Here is an 18,315-nt window from a genome sequence, read left to right as displayed (position 1 = left end):
ATAATATTTAAACAATTCATAATTAATTAAATTGATTTAAATTGAAGCAATATTAAACCGTACAATTTATTGTATTTATTACAGAATATCTATTTAGTGCTGTCAAACGAATAATCACAAAGTTTGTGTACATAATATTTGTGCCTACCATGTATGATTATTTTGTATATATAAATACACTCACATTCATAACTATTTAAGAAAAATATTTCACGTTTATGTAGTAAATATTTATATATGATAAAAATGATAAAACTATACATGTATTTATATATATATATATAAATACACACACATACATCATGTATTTTGAAAATACTGACATTTACAACACACACACACACATTTATTATGTAATCAAAAACTTTTATTTTGGATGTAATCGTTTGATAGCACTACTGTCTATCTATAGTATTAGTAATAATAATAATAATAATAATAATAATAATAATAATAATAATAATAATAATTTTACTGTTATATAAATGATTACTACTATTATTAAGACTACTAAGAAAGTATTGCACATCCAATGGCATATACTACTACTACTACCACCACCGCCATTACCAAAAGGAGCAACAATAAGAAGTATTATTATCATTATTATGCTAGAAAAAAAAAAGTCACACTGAAATGTTGCTAATATATATGTCAAACTGATCTCTACTTCAAACTTCAAAATTTAAGCCTAAAATTCTAATATTCATCAGAGTTCTTCTCACAGCTAGAGATTATTAGATACTTCATCATACAATCATAATAGCTCCAGAAATGCTTGCTCAGTGGCTTGCATTACATTGTCATCTGACAGACACACTACACTCTCTGCTAATAGATCACAGCGCCTGACATTTCAGAGCCAAAAAACCCCCCACCTCATTTAAAGCCAATATAACAGATGCATCCTCCATTTTCATTTCAAGAGGCATGGGCATTGTAACACTGGACATGAAAGCAAGCTGCTTTCAATTAGCTGGCAGATTAGCACAAAATATGCTTGACAGTGTCACAGGGAAAAATCCATCACAGAGATCTGCACGACTCCCACTTTGCTTCTAGTGTTTACACGAGGCTGATGAGGGAATAAAGTAAAACGTCTCTCCCAGATGAGATCACTCTGATCAAACTTCTTTTCACTTCTCCTTATTACAGTCCCGACTTATGGAATGCGTTCATTGCTGCGGATACCGAGGGTGGCTGGAGTTTTTAGGACCGCTGCCAGGTCTTTATCAAATAGCTGATGAAAATGAACTTCGAAATCCAATTAGCCCAAACCCTTTTGGCAGCCACGACCCAAATAATGACAGACTGCAGGCCCGCTGTGAGAATATAAACCAACATGAGTACACATGACATAAAGACATTTAAAATAAAATGGCTGCCGAATTGTTATTTCTCCACTGGGTTACCTTTGAAGCACAGTTTAAATAAATAAGACCATTAAAATAGCCGGGTAGTGATGAATCTGAGAGCGAATAAAGGGCCCAACTCTATAATCAACAAGCTGGAGTTTCCAGGCCCCTCTCCGGCGGCCCCAGGCCAACAGGAAGTGGCGAGGACGCGCAACCAGAGCCAATTAAAAAACAGGGAGTGCTGAGCATGTCATAGCTAACGAGCTCCTTTCCTTGACCTCACTCACCTTTTGACCCCACGGTGCCCCTTCCCCTTCCCGTGCGACCACAAGGTCTACAAACACATGCTTTGGTTTCGGAAACCTGACCACATTCCCTTTTTGTCTCTCTGTAGGCCGATGGCGGCGTTCCACCGAGCTAAAACACACCCACCACAAGTAAAACGAGTCGGTAATTTATGGGGTTAATTCTACCGCCAGTTGCCATAATGGGGCCGCAAAAGTTGTTTCCAAGAACCAGGGACAATAAATAGCCTCCAAATTAATTTGGAGAATTAATGAAGCCGTGGGATGCACCGCGATGTAATTAAGTGTGGCCAGAAGTAATAAGGCTCAGCTTTGGGGTGTAACTAGATCTTAAGTAAAGTGATGTCAATAAAATGTGAATAATTGCAACACACCTGAAATGAGCCTGCCTAAACCCTCAACTTTAATGAAACAACAAAAAACCGAGCCAGCTATCGTCTCCCTCTGCCCGCTACAGAAGTGGTCCTGTCACTGGGGCTCTCCAAACATGGACCATATGTGAATTCAGCACTGGCAATCAGACTCCATTATGAAGCAGGCGGCTGAGTTCATCAGGAAAAAATTAGCCCGCCACTCGGTCGAGCTCTCCCATTGGCCGGTCACACGAAGCGCTGCGTTTGAGGGCACCCCAGACATTCCTGTGGATAATCTTTTCCATTCCTCTGCTCGCTGCAGCAAGAAGAGCCCAGATCGCAGCACAAGGACGGCATTGTGAGGCCCCTCCGCAGCCGTTTTTTAAGTGCTCCCTCTTGCGCACTTCATATGGGCGCTTTTCTTTAAAAAATAATATTAATAAAAAAACGAGCGCCTTTGAAACTAAAGTTGGAACTGAAATACATCGGCTTGTTTCTCACGGTCCCTTTCCAGTAAGACTATGTTTTGAAAAAAAAAAAAAAAAACACAATGTAAAACCACTGGAAGCCAAAGTGCTGCCACATCAGGGATTCAAATCTCCCTGGGTGACGTTCGTTCCCTTGCTTCATTCGCCAACGAACCCATGTCATTCTCCTCACTCTAATGTGTGATTTTGGTCACCAAGGTACAAGCAACAAGCTAAGACTGGAACACATCCTCATGCTCTGTAGAGATTTATGAAAACACATTCCCTAATTAGAAACATTGCTATTACTACTTCTATAAACGAGCGACTCCAGTTAGGCTAGCCACCACACCAGACCGCAGGGTTTCCACAGTAACCGTGAACAGACTGCTGAGCACCACGCAGGGTTTTAAAGACTGGTTCTCCACAAGCTCTATTATGGGCTTTGGAAAAGACAATATGTAGACAGAAATCATTTTTATAGGCAAACCCATTTGTGTTGCCAAAGCTCTGGACCGTCTTAAGACCACCACGTCAGCTTGCGGAAATATTTAACATTTTTTACAAACAGAAAGAGCGAAGAGCGAAAAGCTCCAAGTAAAGCAACTACACCAAAGAATCCTCGCTGTATACGATCTATAAAAGTAGCCCTTTGTTGTGAGTGATGTGTGCGGACTGTCTGTAGTAGCTATTGAAAGATGCTTGCAATGCCTTTCAGGGTTGAGAGAGTATAAAACATGCATTCAATCACATGGGTGCGTGAGCGATGAAAGAGCCTTAAACTTGTGCTTTAAGCAAACAGTTAGCAAAAATGGATTTAATAAAAAACGGCGATGTGAACTGACAAAACCAATTCTTCTTAAACTAAATCAAAGAGATTAATCCAAATGGTATTTCATTTTATGGATGAGGTCTCCCACAATGCACCTGGCACATGAGTGGGGCCACTTTTATAAATATATAAATGATAATGCAACTAATTAAATGCAAGCAGCCAGCCATATGATTGTGCACATGCAAAGTAGCAAAACAAATCGGCTTATCAAATTTTAAAAGTAGACACTTTAAGGGTTGATGAAGTTAAAGGTCATCTGTCCAATCAAATGATTTAGCTGCAAACTGATTTAACTGAACTCAGTTACATTATATACAGATTGCTTGTCATGTCCTTATCTAAAACTGTAAAATTTATTTATTTCAGTGTTTTAATGTATGGACATTTGCATTTGTGCAGTGAACAACTTTTAGTCATTAACTGATCAAATTTGACGTGAAACCAGATCAGAACAGCTGTCCTACTGGATTCTCTAGGATTGATTCCTTAAAAAGAACCAGTTCATCACAAGCTAAACACGCTGAGCTATGTTTTCAAAGACAAGGCAATAAAAGACACGTAACAAAACATGTTTACACACAAGCCAACAGTGATCCATTCCCCACATACCACAGGGTCACAGCTAGAAAGTGCCATAATGTTGCCCCATAAGGATCCCTCAAAGGAGGCCTGTTGCTAACATGTCCATCATCCCTTTAAACTAGCATAACAAACTGTAAATCATGCACTGTAAGACCAAAACATATCAAGGGGACCAGACACTAATTCAGATTAGAGGGCGTGTTTGTATGTGCACACAAGATGTGTCTTGTTTCTTTCAAACGCAGACATATTACAAGACCAGACATATTTGGCATGAGTTATAGCCGAGCACAGTGGAAATCCGTTTAGGGCTCTAAATATGACTTCAATGCATTGATTTACGCATGTATCTTTAGTGTTCTTGAAAGTAAGATCCATAAGGTTTCATGGGAACAGTTGACGCACACAAAAAGGCAGGATTATTTTACGGTGGAGCTACAGAGATGCCAGAAGACGAGTTATTGCTGGACGTTTATGCGCTGTGGAGAGCGTAAGCGATTGTGCAGTTCTCAATATGCAAAGGTTACCTGTAGAAAGCCTGCGTTGATGAAGAGCGCACATTCCGCTGAAACATGTGCATGCTTCTGCTCGTCCTCTTTGAGGTGGCGGTGGTATCGAGCACTGGGGTTTCAGGAACCCTACAGGAAAAACACATGTGGATGGACTTTTACTACATGCATCATAAATGATTCATAACGACAAAGTTAATTCATCGATTCATCAAAATAATTGCAATGTTGCAATTCATGTAATATTATTACCACTAATAAATACCTTTAATTTCAGCAATCTGAAGCGTAAGGAATTCACAATACTATGATGAAAATAGTAGTACACACAAGAATATGCATAATGTATGTATTTATATATACATACATACATACATATAAATACATAGTGTTTACATAAATGGCAGACCTGTCAGAGCAAATGCTTATTTGCCCTTTATACTTGAAATGGATCTTTTCAAGAAGCAACGTTATTTAACTTGTCCAACCTCGCATATTGCCCCTCTATCTGCCACAGCTAGCTCTGGCCGACCTCTCACATTTCCAGTTTTACCCTATTCTTTGACCCACAACCCCAGTGGCTGCTGGACATGCGAGACGGGGCTACAAAAATGCTGGGGGGAGTTCAGAAAGGAGCAGGGGTGAGATCAGAGGCGGATGACTCAGTATGGGCAAAAGGCCAGATGATACAGGCAATGCCTGCAGGGGTCTGGGTAAGAAGCCATGCTGTGCATCTCAGAGGTTTTAGGCTATTCCTCACACTAGGACCTTTTCTCTAGTACAATGGGTTAACTGATATCATCATCCATGTGGGCAAGAGATCACAGGATAGTACCCGCAAGGGCTTTGCTGTCAATCAATAGTGAAGACAACCTTAAAGGGACAGGTTCACCCACAACTAAACAGTACCCACTCTCAATTTGTTTAAAATCTCTATGGCTTTCTTACGTCTGTGAACAGATAAGTGAAATTTGAGACATAACAAACAAACAACAACAACAACAACAACAACAAAAAAAAAAAAAAAAAATAAATAGTAGTTTGAAGTTCAATTAGAAATGGTTTGGAGTTACTTTAAATACTTTAAAACCTTGAAGCGAACAAACCATAAAAATGTCACCATAATATTTGAAATGATGTTTAAACCAATTGTAAAACTGCAAGAGCAAAATAAAACTAGTCTGTGCTAGCAGATAGACTGACATTTGAAGAGCTAACTTTTGCCATAAGTCTACTTTCACAAGTCAGCTGAGGATGCGTGATGACTCACAGAGCCAATGAGAGACGGGATGAGCGATCTTGCACTGAATGTGCACCGAATGATCTTAAAGCTCGTAGACCTTTCGAATCGGAGTGAACGTGAAGAGCGAAGGGCAGCCACATCCCCCCGCTCTGGTCCCTGCTCAATAAAGCGCCTTTACTTCCACCATGAAAAACATGTCATTCCAGATGAGCTCAGCCAATGACATTTAAAACAGGCACAGGGATATTGAATTAGTTCCCCATGATAAGCTGGCTGGGATGCTGATGCTCTGGTCAAAGAAGGGGGGATGGGACAGGAAACGGACGGACTGACTGCCTGTTAGGCGCCTGCTGCAGCTGTTTGATTAAAATGACAAAAACGTGGAAATGTCAAAGACAGACAAGGACCCTTAAAAATGATACCAAGGCAAGGTAATACAGACTATAGAAAAGAAAAGTACTGTGAAAACATCTAAAGAAAGTCATGAGCAAGAATCAAACTTTTACTTTGCCCTAAAATAACCCAAAGACCTACAATTCACAAATAAATAAATATGTACAGTACATAGTAGACGAATTCAATATTCCTAAGTCTTCTAAAGTCATATGACAGAAAACTTCCCCCTTTAGTGAGCTGCAACTGGTTCATCGAGTCAGTGAGTTGAACTTGAGATCTGAATCTGTTCAATGTCATGAACGGATCATAATTTTGAGCTAGTTATTTTCAATGATTTGACTGATCTTGTTCACAGTCAGAACTAAACAGGTTGTCTATGAATAAGACCAATCTTTTTCTCAAGTTCAGCTCACTGACTCAATGATCTGAAGTGATTTTCATGTTAACAGTTCGCTGGAGTGGAAGATAATCGCCAACTCAAATTTCCTCACACAAATCGTATGAATAGAGTCTGAAAATAGCACTTGAGTCTTAGAGCGGACTTGTTTTTGGTAATTTTTGTTCGCTATGAAATAAGCGTGGAATAAGGGAGTTAATTCCAAAGAACTGTTCTTTCTTAATGATTTTTCTCAGTGAAAATGAATTGTTCTTCCATCTAAATGATACAAATAAGTGTGTTTGAAATAAAAAAAAATTAAATAGCTGAAGTATGCATTAATGAAAAACTAGAATCATGTGAAAACCACAAGAGATTATAGGAAACTGTTAAACGCATGAGCATAAGTCTGATTATAAATCAGGTGATTAGTCATTGCTTATTGGAGAATTTGTCCAGATTAAAGTATAAGCCTATTCGTAAATGCAGCAGAAGTCTGGTAGACACAGTAAAAAGAACAGCACATAAAACATATTAAGTTTTCACACTTCTGCTTTCTAGGACACACTTCATCTATCCTGTAAAATCCAGCAAGCGTAAACTAAATTAAGCATGTAATACAAGGCTTGAACATGGCTGAAATAAATAGGCTGTAATCAGCGACGGTCATCAAAATGAATTTAGGCCATTGGGGACACGTTTCCCTGTGGCATATCCCTCGTTCCCTGGCTCGACTGGTCAGCGGGGCCCATTAGCTCTTGCCTAAAACCCCGACGGAGTGAATCACCTTCATTTCAGCACAACAGATTCCGTATTGTGTAACTAGTGAAGGGCGGACAATGACACATCCCCGCTTGCTCTGAGCGATGTCACTGAAAATTACCGCTTTAACACATGAGCTAAGGCTTCCAGTCAACCTCGGCTTTTCCAAAAACACGGGTAATGCGGAAGGACAGGAACCACCACAAAAAAGGAAAAGGAGAGTAGGGAAAAGGAAGTTCTCAATCACAATCTTAAAGAAAAGGGATATAATGAAAACAAACGCTTTTTGAAATGCTCCAGATATGCTAGAATTTTGCCAAATATGCTCGACCATTTATAGCTTCATAATGGACTCGATTAAAATCATATTTCTCACAATATTACAGCACTCAGTAATTTCTGAATTAGAAGCCACAGACAGACAAGCTATTCTACCTTTTATTTATGGTTTTAATCAGAGATGTGTGTAAACAACTCAGCGTGCAAACGCGTGATTGTATCTTAAACAGTCTTGATGAATATTAAGATCAAGTAATCACTCTCTTAACAGCTCCTCTGGACTCAAGCTTTATGACTTGGCCCTGATTAGTCAAGTTTAATGTCTCTCTCTTGATTCAGCATCCTGAATCAGTAGCAATCTGCACTCGGTAAATATACAGTAGACTGGCTCATTAAGACAATGCTCCCATGAATATTGTGCTTATAAAAATAGACTTTGTAATATTTTGCATTATGAAATATAATCATGACACATGTTGTCATTTAAGTACATAATGGTTTACAGTCAGACTGTCATTACCACAAAATAAATGCCAGCATGGGATACGGACTCTAGAAAGAGATGGTGATACGAGAGACTAGCACAGCTATCAGCAGCCTGAGATCAAGTATTGATAAAGGTATGCAAAAGACATAAAAGCCATCTAAAACAGGGTCTACACATACTCTTTGGTGTAGAGCCAATGGTGCTCATGAAGGACACACAAGTTTGAATCTCCCTTCTTGCCCGTCTAAACCGGAAAAAAAAACCCTCTGCTTATGAAAATTCAGATTTTGTTATACCACAGGGACACAAGGGTCACAAGGCCACAGTGTGAGATGGGAACTGCTTGAAACAGTTTGAATTTCTAGTTGTTGTAGTTTCAAATGTTATTACATATTTGATTTTTTTTTTGCAAACCACTTCAATCTTGTTACTGTGGAAACACTTTTCAATGTCAAAATATAATACAGCAACAGTAAAAACGTAAAAGGTTAAAAACTCAAGTTCGTTATGGGAACGCTTATTAACCATTAACCATGGATTTTTCCTAAAATTCCTAATTAGCAGCTTATTAATACTTAGTATGGTAAAGTTTAGGTATTGGGTAGGATTAGGGATGTAAAATAAGGTCATGTAGAACAAGGCGTTAATATGCGATTCATTTGTACAAATAAATGGCAAGTATTCTAGTAATATGCATGCTAATAGGCAGCTAGTTGTGAGACCTTAAAATAAAGTGTTACCATATACACACTTATTTAAATTGTTTTTATAATACATAATCTATTATAAAAATCAGTGCTAAAAGAAAACACTCCAGATAACCAAAAACTAATACTCACAAAAGTAAAGAGAAACATCAAGTTGAGCAATTCAGCATTCAAGGCCCAGAAAGGTAGTAAGAACATCATTAAAATAGTCATTTGACATTAGTGGTTCAACTGCAATTTTATGAAGCTAGAAGAATAAATCAATAACATAGTCAATTTGATGTCAGTGAATACTTTGTGTACAAAGAAAACAAAAATAATGACAGTATTAAACAATTTACATGCGTTACGGTACTATCATTATTTTTGGTTTTCTTTGCACAAAACTATTCTAGTAACGCTTTTTTAATGATTTACCTTTCTGGGCCTTGAACATAGTAATTGCGTTACTGTAAAATATCTTAACTTCTATTCAAAAGATTAACAAAGGCCTTACAAGTTTGGAACAACACGAGTATGATTTATGACAGAACTTAAATATTTTAGGTGAACTACTCATTTAATATTATTACAGGCTATATTTTTCCTCAACCAACGGCAGATGTGTTTCAAAAAAGTACTTTTTTTTTTTGCAAATCAGCTAATGCCGAAATGATGGCCTTCACCTTTTATTTCACTGGTTCAGGGCTGCTTATTTCAAAAGGACTGAGTTGGAAAAAAGGTTTAGCTCATGAAGATTCATTTAGATTCATTATCTGCAATACTACATCTGTGCCCATCTGATTACCGACTCGATTTTGTAAACACACTTTGCAGGGTCCTTTTTCCTGGGCCCAATAAACAGCCTTGAGAGCTCAGAGAAGCATGGGCGTAAAGCATTCCTCACGTCCTTGAAAAGCCTATTGTGTTGTCTCCTCTGTATTAGCGGCTAGTGACGTTAAACAGATTGCCTCATCCTTGAATGTGGAAACATTCAGAGGAGCGCATTTTCAATCTAATGCGAAAGACGGGGAGACTTTTTAAACAATTCTTTAACTGATCCACCAACAACCCTTTTAAAACACTCTCGCTGTGGACACACGTGCCAAATGCGGTCGTCTTAACCAGGTTTCCTTGTTCTCTCAAGGCCTATGAGCATATTCCACTGTGGTGTCCAGAAATGAACTTCAGATGTTTGCTTTCCACTTACAGAAATAATCAGGCAGAGAAGCCTCTCATTAGATTCAATTACTGCACTGACAGTTACGCTACATCTGACGGACACAACCACCACGGCGCTTTAATCAAAGCCCATCAAGGATGACAGCCTGACTTTGTTGGGTCTCCTGGTTAAACCCCAAAAGCTACTAACTCTGATGTATCTGGGAATCAATGACGCATGGACACATTCGCTCTTTCATTGGAGAACGCATGCCTTATAAGCTGATCAGCATGAAGGAAATGTCAAACCTTTGCTCAGCAAACTGTCCGGTTTTGACTGGAAACATTATCCCTGCACCTTTCCGTCAAGCCTTTGTTCTCTCCTCAGAAATAACCCACGTGACGTCGCAGACCGTAACGAATTTTGACTTAACGTTTAGTCAGCGAAACCAGGTTTCCAAGGGGATTGAAAAGAAGGACAGTGTCCAGAGGTCAAGATTAAAGCCAAAGACATAAAACGCAAGGAGGACTTGAAAAGCTTTACATTTCACGTGACGTTTTAACACATTCTGTCTTTTTCTCATAGTGAAGGTCCCCACAGGAGGCGTAATCCTACCTCACTCTGAAATTCCAGCCTTAACAAGGCCACTGCTGAGACCACAGGTGTTCCGGCTTGAACAATCAAAGAATAAAAAAAAAAAAAGACAGGTCACACGGCCTGACACAAGGCCTGCCTGCGGGCCCCACACTGAGAGCAGTGGTTTTAGGTGTCAAGTCAAAGGCCATTCTCAGACCCCACTAAGCTGATATCATCGGGTCCTTGCTGTTTTAAACTAAATACCACATTCACCCCCTGCCACACTGCCAACTACCCATGAACTCATAACCACTGAACTTCCTGTGCCAACCTTTTTAGACTGCTTACTAAGCCACACCACCCAACAGAACAGCAGAAAACAAATTTGATACTGGATCAATAACAATGGTAATCTTTGAGAATTAGCCTAACCAATCCAAATGGTGAAACGGAAACTGAGTCACAACTTGTTCATGAAAAAAAAATGGTGGCATATGATTAAAAAGGCGTTAAGTTGAAAATAGTCTAACTTTTAGTGAACTTGGCTCAGACTCAGTAGACACCCTCAAGTCCACAGTGACACATACTGTGTCTGATTGCCGTTTGTCATGATGCAGTCTAACTGTTGGTTTAGTTTCTGTATATTTGCAATGCTATACATTGTTTACAATTTGTAAATGTTTTGCAGTGATGCATTAAAAACACTGTGGGTGAATAGGGTAAGAAAAATAACTAATAGTTACTTAGCCAAAATTCAAAACATTTTGGTATCTAATTTTTGTGACTCAATTCAGAAAATGCTTGGAATCTGTTTCATAATTTTGGGCAGGTTAAATGTTGTATATAATCAAGCAAATTATATGTAAACAAATCATTTTGTAAAAACCTCCAGCATATAGACAGAAATGAAAATTTAGAGTTTGATGTGTAAGTGCTACTTAAGTGAAGATTTATGCCTCAGTGTAGAACGAAAAAATAAAACAAATTTTGAGAAAACAACCTTAAAAAATGTATTGTCATTGAAATCTATTAAATAGATAAAGTGCTATAAAAGAAACACTAAAGAGTTTTTTTATTATTATATATTTTATTATATATTATATATTATTATATATTATTTTCTTTCCACTAGTCTGAAAAAACATTTTATGAAAAACAAAAGCCTCAAACTTGACAGAAGCATAAAAAAAGCAGTGTTTTGGTCTGCAGTGTCTCCCCTTAAAAAGAACACTCCACTTATTTGAAAATGAGCCTATCTCTGTGTCTGGTGGGAGTACTTTTAGCCTACCTTAGCATAGATCACTGAATCTAATTAGGCCATTAGCATCTTGCTCAAAAATGTCCAAAGAGTTTTGATAATTTCCCTATTTGAAGCTTGTGTACTAAGATTGAAATTTAAAAGTGGCTGTTTTTGTAGGCTAATATAATTAGGAACTATACTCTCATGCTCTATGCTAAGCTAAGCTAAAAGTACTACCGCCAGACCCGGAGATTAGCTGAATGGATTCTAAAGTTATAAAACTCAACTTTTTGACTCTAGGCAAGTTGGAAAATAGGTCTATTTTCAAAAATAGAAGTGTTCCTTTAATTAGAGAGCTATTAAGTGTATTATAAAGTGATCATGATATGGCTAATAATAATAATAGTAATATTTAAAATAATGTCAAAAATGTCATTATAGTGGGGTGGAGAGACAGCATTTGAGAAAGCAAGACAGAAAGCAAAAAAAGAGAGACCGAAAGTGAGAGGAGGGGCCAGGAAGGAAGGAGGAGGCAGTGATAACAAGGTTAAGGGGGAGATGTTAAAGATGGCTTCTGTATGTCAGGGCCAGGCCTGCTGCGGGGCACATGCTGGAAACAAGGGTTTCACTTTCTGCCCAACGTTTCGAAAAGTTCCTTGGGCAAACAGCATAATCAAATTTGTGTGATTGGACTCAGTGAATAGAGAGCTTTCTTTGATGAGAGCTAAGGCAAGGAAGCGTTTAAAATCCTGCCGCCCGGCTCACATCTGTACCGTTACTGAACACATGATAGGAGTCTGATCCGGAGAACAGAGAGTGAGAGACATGCTTATAAAAACAGATTTATTTTGATATTTACATCAAGCCGAAACTGACCTTAATTTGATTCCAAATGAACAACGATGAAAAACTGGTAGTATTTAGAGGAGTGGGCTGAGGTTACAGTAAATGACCTGTGCTCCACAACTACATCCTGTTTCACGTCTAAATGGGCTAAGCTTGCTTCAAGCTGCATCACTAGACAAAAAAATTCACCCTTATCACTATCCATCTGGGGTTTTTTTGTCGTTGTTTTTTTTTTTTGCTTGGTTAAATAACCACATACTTTGCAGTGTAAATCCGACTTAAGTTGCACCTTTCCAGTCAAAGTCCTTTAAAAATTGTACTTGTCAAACTGTACAAACATGATGATCATGTCACACTGGGGGTCTCAGTTGGTATTAATGTCAGACTGTACGACAGTCAAGAAATGTTAAAAAAGGAGTGCAGAATCTTACACTGATCCACACATTATTAAGTGACTGCAGGCTGCATTGCACACGGGGCTGAAATGTTGGTTATCATGGAAAAACCAGCGTATTTAAGAGGAATATTATAAGCAGCTAAAATTTGTCTTAGTGTGAACCGGGCTACATACAACTAATGTTCAAAAGTTTAGAGTCAGTTTTTTTTTTTTTTTTTTTTTTTTTTTTTATTGAATAAGAAAGCATTAAATTGATCCAAAGGGACAGACATTTATACTGTTACAAAAGATTTCCATTTCAAATAAGTGCAATACACCAAAATAGGCATATTAAAATGATTTCTGAAGGTAACACTGAAAATCTATTTTTTTTCCAGCATAAAACTCCAAATTTGAAATTATTAAATTTTTCACTATTGCCGCTTACTTTTGGATCAAATAAATGCAGCTTTGGTGAGCATAAGAGACTGTACACTAGTAGTGTACTAGTCCAAATTGTTTAGTAATTTTTTTTATTATTATTACAGTGAGTCTTTAAAGATCTCTCAAACTGATAAAAACTTTGGTATCAAACATGAAATGTCAGTTGGTTCACCACAATGTCATCCAAAAACACTAAACCACTAAAGTCTGCAACTCACAAATATAAAAAAACACATTGTTCTAATTTTTAGGGGTGGATGTCTACTCACAATATAGCATACAATTAACACTTAACTAGATGTGAGGGGATGGCGATTTATTTCAAACTCACAATCAATGTTTCACCAAGTGGCATACTGAAAAAAAAGCATCTGAATTCAATATTAGTTGAGGGAAGGATGCATAAACAGAGTGTGACCAGTGCAGTCTGATTCACAAAGAAATGACTCTTATGTGTGGGATAGTTTTGTATGCCTTTATGTGCTTTTTAGATCTTCAACATTATGGTGCCTGTTCACTTGCATTATATGGATAGAGGTGTAGCATTTTTTCTAAAAACGTCCACACTTATACACTGAAAAATATAAACATGGCAAAACAAATGAAACATTTACAAAAATGAAACATGTACGTACAACACAATTATTTTATATTTCTGTTGTGAACATGATTTAATGATTTAAATCTAAACATTTCTATAACACTGACTGTAATTGAGTTCAGTTTTAGATTCAATCAATCTAATTGAGTTTTGACACAACCGGGGCACTCCAGAACAGATGGTGACGGTATTGCATCACTGTATTGCCCTTTCACATGAGATGCATCAGTCTTAAGTGTCTAACTTAACTTAGTTAATTTGCAATAAAAAAAATGTATATTTAATGTTGGAAAGAGGCAAACCATGGGCTTTTTCACTGCCGGGATGTAAGAGACAGTGGAAAGCGCCGTGCACCCAGCCTTTTCAAACATGTCTCACAGATAAAATATTTGTAATATAATAATGTAAATATAATATAACGTTATTGAAAACTATGTAAATATAAAATACTTCATTTTAAATATAATGCTTCCGTTAGGGCCAGTCACATTGGTTTCAACTAATGTTATTTGGCTCATGCGACTTAATTGCCATCTCCCAAAATAAAAAAAGAAGAAGAAGCAGTGTTCTGGACATGAGATTTAGTCTGTTTTCATTTAGTTTAGTGTTTTATATTTTTCTCAGTATGCCTTTGTTAATAAAACTTTTCATTCATTTACCTACTTTTTTTTTTGTTTTGTGTTATGAATGAAGTCTGCATAAATGGGGCCATTGAAGACACCACTGTTTGGATTTATGTTCTCAAGCAGCATACTTCTAATGAACCTGAGAACTGTAATAAAATTACAGTTGAACCACTGATGTCACATGGACTATATTACCATGTCCTTATGTGTTTCCTGACCTGGGAACATTTCTGTTGCACTGCCCTCTTTGGTGGGTTAGAAAGCTCTCAGATTTTTTTTGTCTTCTTTAGAATGCACTGTTAGTTCTAACAATTTATTTTTTCCAGTTAAGATTTTTTTACAAATGTCTTTGCTGTTCTTAAACACCAACAGTTAAGTAGGCTTGTCGTATTTAATCTACTTTGAAGATTCATTATGTATTTGAATATGTCTCCACGTAAATGAAATATGTTGGTTTGGCAAGCAATAAGTCATTGGGAAAAAAAGAGGGCACTTATGTCGGTTGAACACATTCGGAACAATGAGCAACGATGTACATAATATAATTAAATAAATTCAGAAGTTGTTGTTTTTTTTGTACTTAGGTGCACTAAGATCTCAAAAACACACATATATTCAAAATGCTCAGTGCTTAAATCTCAGTATATCAACAGGGCACCTGTGTCCACATCTCTCATACGATGGCAAACACACAATTATGCAAAGATAAAGAAATCGGAGCGTTTGCACTGCATGTGTGTTGACTGCATAGCCGCTGCGCTCACAATGAGAGCAAAACTAACCCGGCAGGTCAAGTGGGGCGGCACGAGGCAAGATTACGATCCAGACGAGGATTGCAAACAGTTTGCTGAGCAAACACTCCAGCCTACAAGCATGTGCTTTGAAATGACAGATGAAGAGAGGACCTCATGTGGAGCTCATAAGTGATGATGTTCATATGAATCACTTCCTGCAGTGGCTAATCAGAGAGTGGACTTGAATGTGTGTATTTCATACCATCTTAACTGTAAAATGGAATAAAACGTGCTTTGGAATCAATGAGGGCTTTCAAGGACTGTTAGGGTTATATTAAAATAGCATGTTTTTCCCGTTCAGATACCAAGCAGATGTGCAAGTCTGTGTGAAAAAGAATCTGCAGTCTTTATTGTTTTTCTCCATCTGCAACTCGCAGGCATCTGAAAACAGGAACATTATCTGGCAACGTAAATAGAGTTGTGATTGCAAAACCACGCAGGTTGCCAACACTATAGCGCTTGCCTGTTATTGAATTGAATGCATATCAATGATAAATGAAGCGCATGCTGTTTTAATGTACGTGGTAATGACAGCAAATACATTTTCTTGTAAAATAAAGTGATTATAGATCCTTGTAACCTGAAGCGCAACAAAACAATAACTCAATGGACACATCAAAAAAAAACTGGAGACAGAAACACAGACATCTGCTGTGGCTGGGTCAAGATGTAAATAAACAGGTTTTCAAACCGGAATCTGGAAAGAAATGGAAATTTTCAGAAACTGCGTCAAAACTGACTAACAAGAAATAAAAAAAAAAAACTTGAAGATTAAACAATTCCATAAAAGTCACAATTACGAAAACAACAAATGTTAAAATTTTCTTTTACAGCTACAGAATATTCTATAAAATTTTTTTTACTAGGCTTATACTCCATATACGTCTGTCTATATTATATATATTTTCTAGCTGCAATAAATTGAGAACATTACAATACAACGTCCAATAGATCATTTTAGCTGTTACACTGTCAGTATGCTCTCTAAAACACATTGTTCCTGTGAATGCATCGATTTAAAACCCTGAATTCACCATATTGCAGAAGCGCTCCTGATCAGTGTGGGTGGACATGACCTAAACCAGTCTAATTATATAGTGTTGGTCACAGACAGGCTAGTCGTTCAGACCACTAAATTATGATGTAATTTTGCACTTCCCTAGCACATACATAGATTCGTTTTTTTTTTTTTTTTTTTTTTTTTTTTTTCATGGAGGCTAAATGAAAAGCAAAGGAGCGGAGTGAAAGGAGAATTGAAGGAGGATGGAATCCTGAGTGAGGGAGAGAAGGAAAACTAGGTCAAGTCACATGACTGAGCGATCAACTGTAGGCAGGATTACATTTCTACAGCATGTGCCCATTTACAAAACAAATGTTGACTGCAGCTTTATCTGCGTTTTGTGAAGGGCTGAGCCCGGGAATGAGGGGAAGGGGGCGGCTCCAGATCAGCAAGGTGCTGCAGATGTGTGTGCTGTGTGTACGGTGTGTTTAGCAAAGAGGGCCACAAACGGTAGCATCCTCTTAGACAGAAGAGCGAGACTGTTGTCTGAGTGGACAGGAAGACGCGGTCAAAACTGAACCGCACAATCTGCTTCACACTTTTGCAAGTATACACCGCCTGCCATTTTTACTATGGATTAAGCTTTGGGGTTATTTTGGGGTCTGTATATAAATACACACATACATAGGTATCATTTCCTGTTTAAAGCTTAACCTAATTAATAGAAAATGAATAGAATTACTGACCTAAAATGATCCACAAAATAAAAGCATAATGCATGTTGTTTACGCTTCAGCCATAAATCGAGATAAGGTGACAGAATGTGTCGCAAAAAACCTGAAATTTTTTTTAGCTGTGTCTAGGGAAGTGTGGTTAATGCAGGGTGACATCTTACGAGAAGCAAATGTCATAGGTCTAAGCTGACAACACGCGGAAAAAAAAAAAGTGCGAGACTGTCAATCAAACACACGTCGCAGATTCATCCAATCATACGTTTGGTTACACCCTAGAAACTCCGCCCACAGGGCACCGATCACCAAATCAGCCACAAATGTGACTGGTGATTTTACTAAAACCTAAACGTAATTAAATGCCAATGTATGAAGTTAAATCAGGGTCAATGTTAACTGTGAGACAATCACATGACAAAATGACAAGCTGTTAAATATTGTTCTTCAGTGGGTTTTTTTGTTTTTTTGCAAGATTTGTGAAGTGTAGTCAGCATACAAGCAGGAATGAAGAGCCCAAATAAATCTATACAAATAGTCTTAAAAGAACACAAAAGCAAAAAACTCCAATATCAGATACTAAACATGAGTGACAGAATGTCATTTAGGTTTAGGAACAAAAGGGTGTGCTAAAATCTGAATGAACGTAGAAGAAATCGATGGTTTGACTGAAAAACGTCCTTCAAAGAAAGCTACAAGAACGCAAATGTGAATACAGCACATATGGCCTCTTCTTTATCCATTGATAATGTATGAAAACACAGTTTGAGGACAACCCATGCCGCTCCAAAGCGCTGCTCCGGCGGGTGGGGAAGTGTGTGTTTGGTTCAGTTCAGGGCAGCGATTGTTGATACACGGCGTGCCCATCGTGTTCTAGGAACGCTGATAGAAAAATCCTGATTTGTGCTGCGTTGGAGGACGTGGTGGGGTGTGTGCAGCGAGGACTGGGAATTAAATAATGTAGAGAGGCAATACACACACACACACACATTCTCACACACGCACAGACTCGATGATGATGTGCATCAGCCTCTCCCTGCTGTTCCTGATGCAGTCAGGCAGAAAGATCTAGGCCATCTGCACAGCAACACAGAGAAAATAGCTCTGCGCGCAGACAGAGGGGGACACGATTAACCAACTGGCTGCATTTTTTCTATCTCTCTGAGTGAGAGACAGACAGAGAGCGCTAAAATTTAAATGGGCTTTTAGAAATAGAAACACACCTCTTTAGACGGCAGTCATAAGCAGGCACTGGAGAGAGTGACAGTACAAGAAATCAGAATGGCA

General features: G+C 38.0%; 1 protein-coding gene across 6 annotated transcripts in view; it reads right to left on the bottom strand.

Moving 5' to 3' along the window:
- The window catches only part of rxraa (retinoid X receptor, alpha a), a 131,949-nt gene that overhangs the window by 60,648 nt on the left and 52,986 nt on the right, over positions 1-18,315 (bottom strand). For all 6 annotated transcript variants that reach the window (XM_043221653.1, XM_043221655.1, XM_043221650.1 and 3 more), the window contains exon 2: positions 4,425-4,535. In XM_043221653.1, the coding sequence (XP_043077588.1) occupies positions 4,425-4,535 (111 nt within the window). The remainder of the gene's footprint in view (positions 1-4,424; positions 4,536-18,315) is intronic.

Source organism: Puntigrus tetrazona, chromosome 21, assembly GCF_018831695.1.
Source record: "Puntigrus tetrazona isolate hp1 chromosome 21, ASM1883169v1, whole genome shotgun sequence".
Taxonomy (NCBI): domain Eukaryota; kingdom Metazoa; phylum Chordata; class Actinopteri; order Cypriniformes; family Cyprinidae; genus Puntigrus; species Puntigrus tetrazona.
Note: the sequence above shows the minus strand (reverse complement) of the source record. Positions and strands in the feature narration are given on the sequence as shown.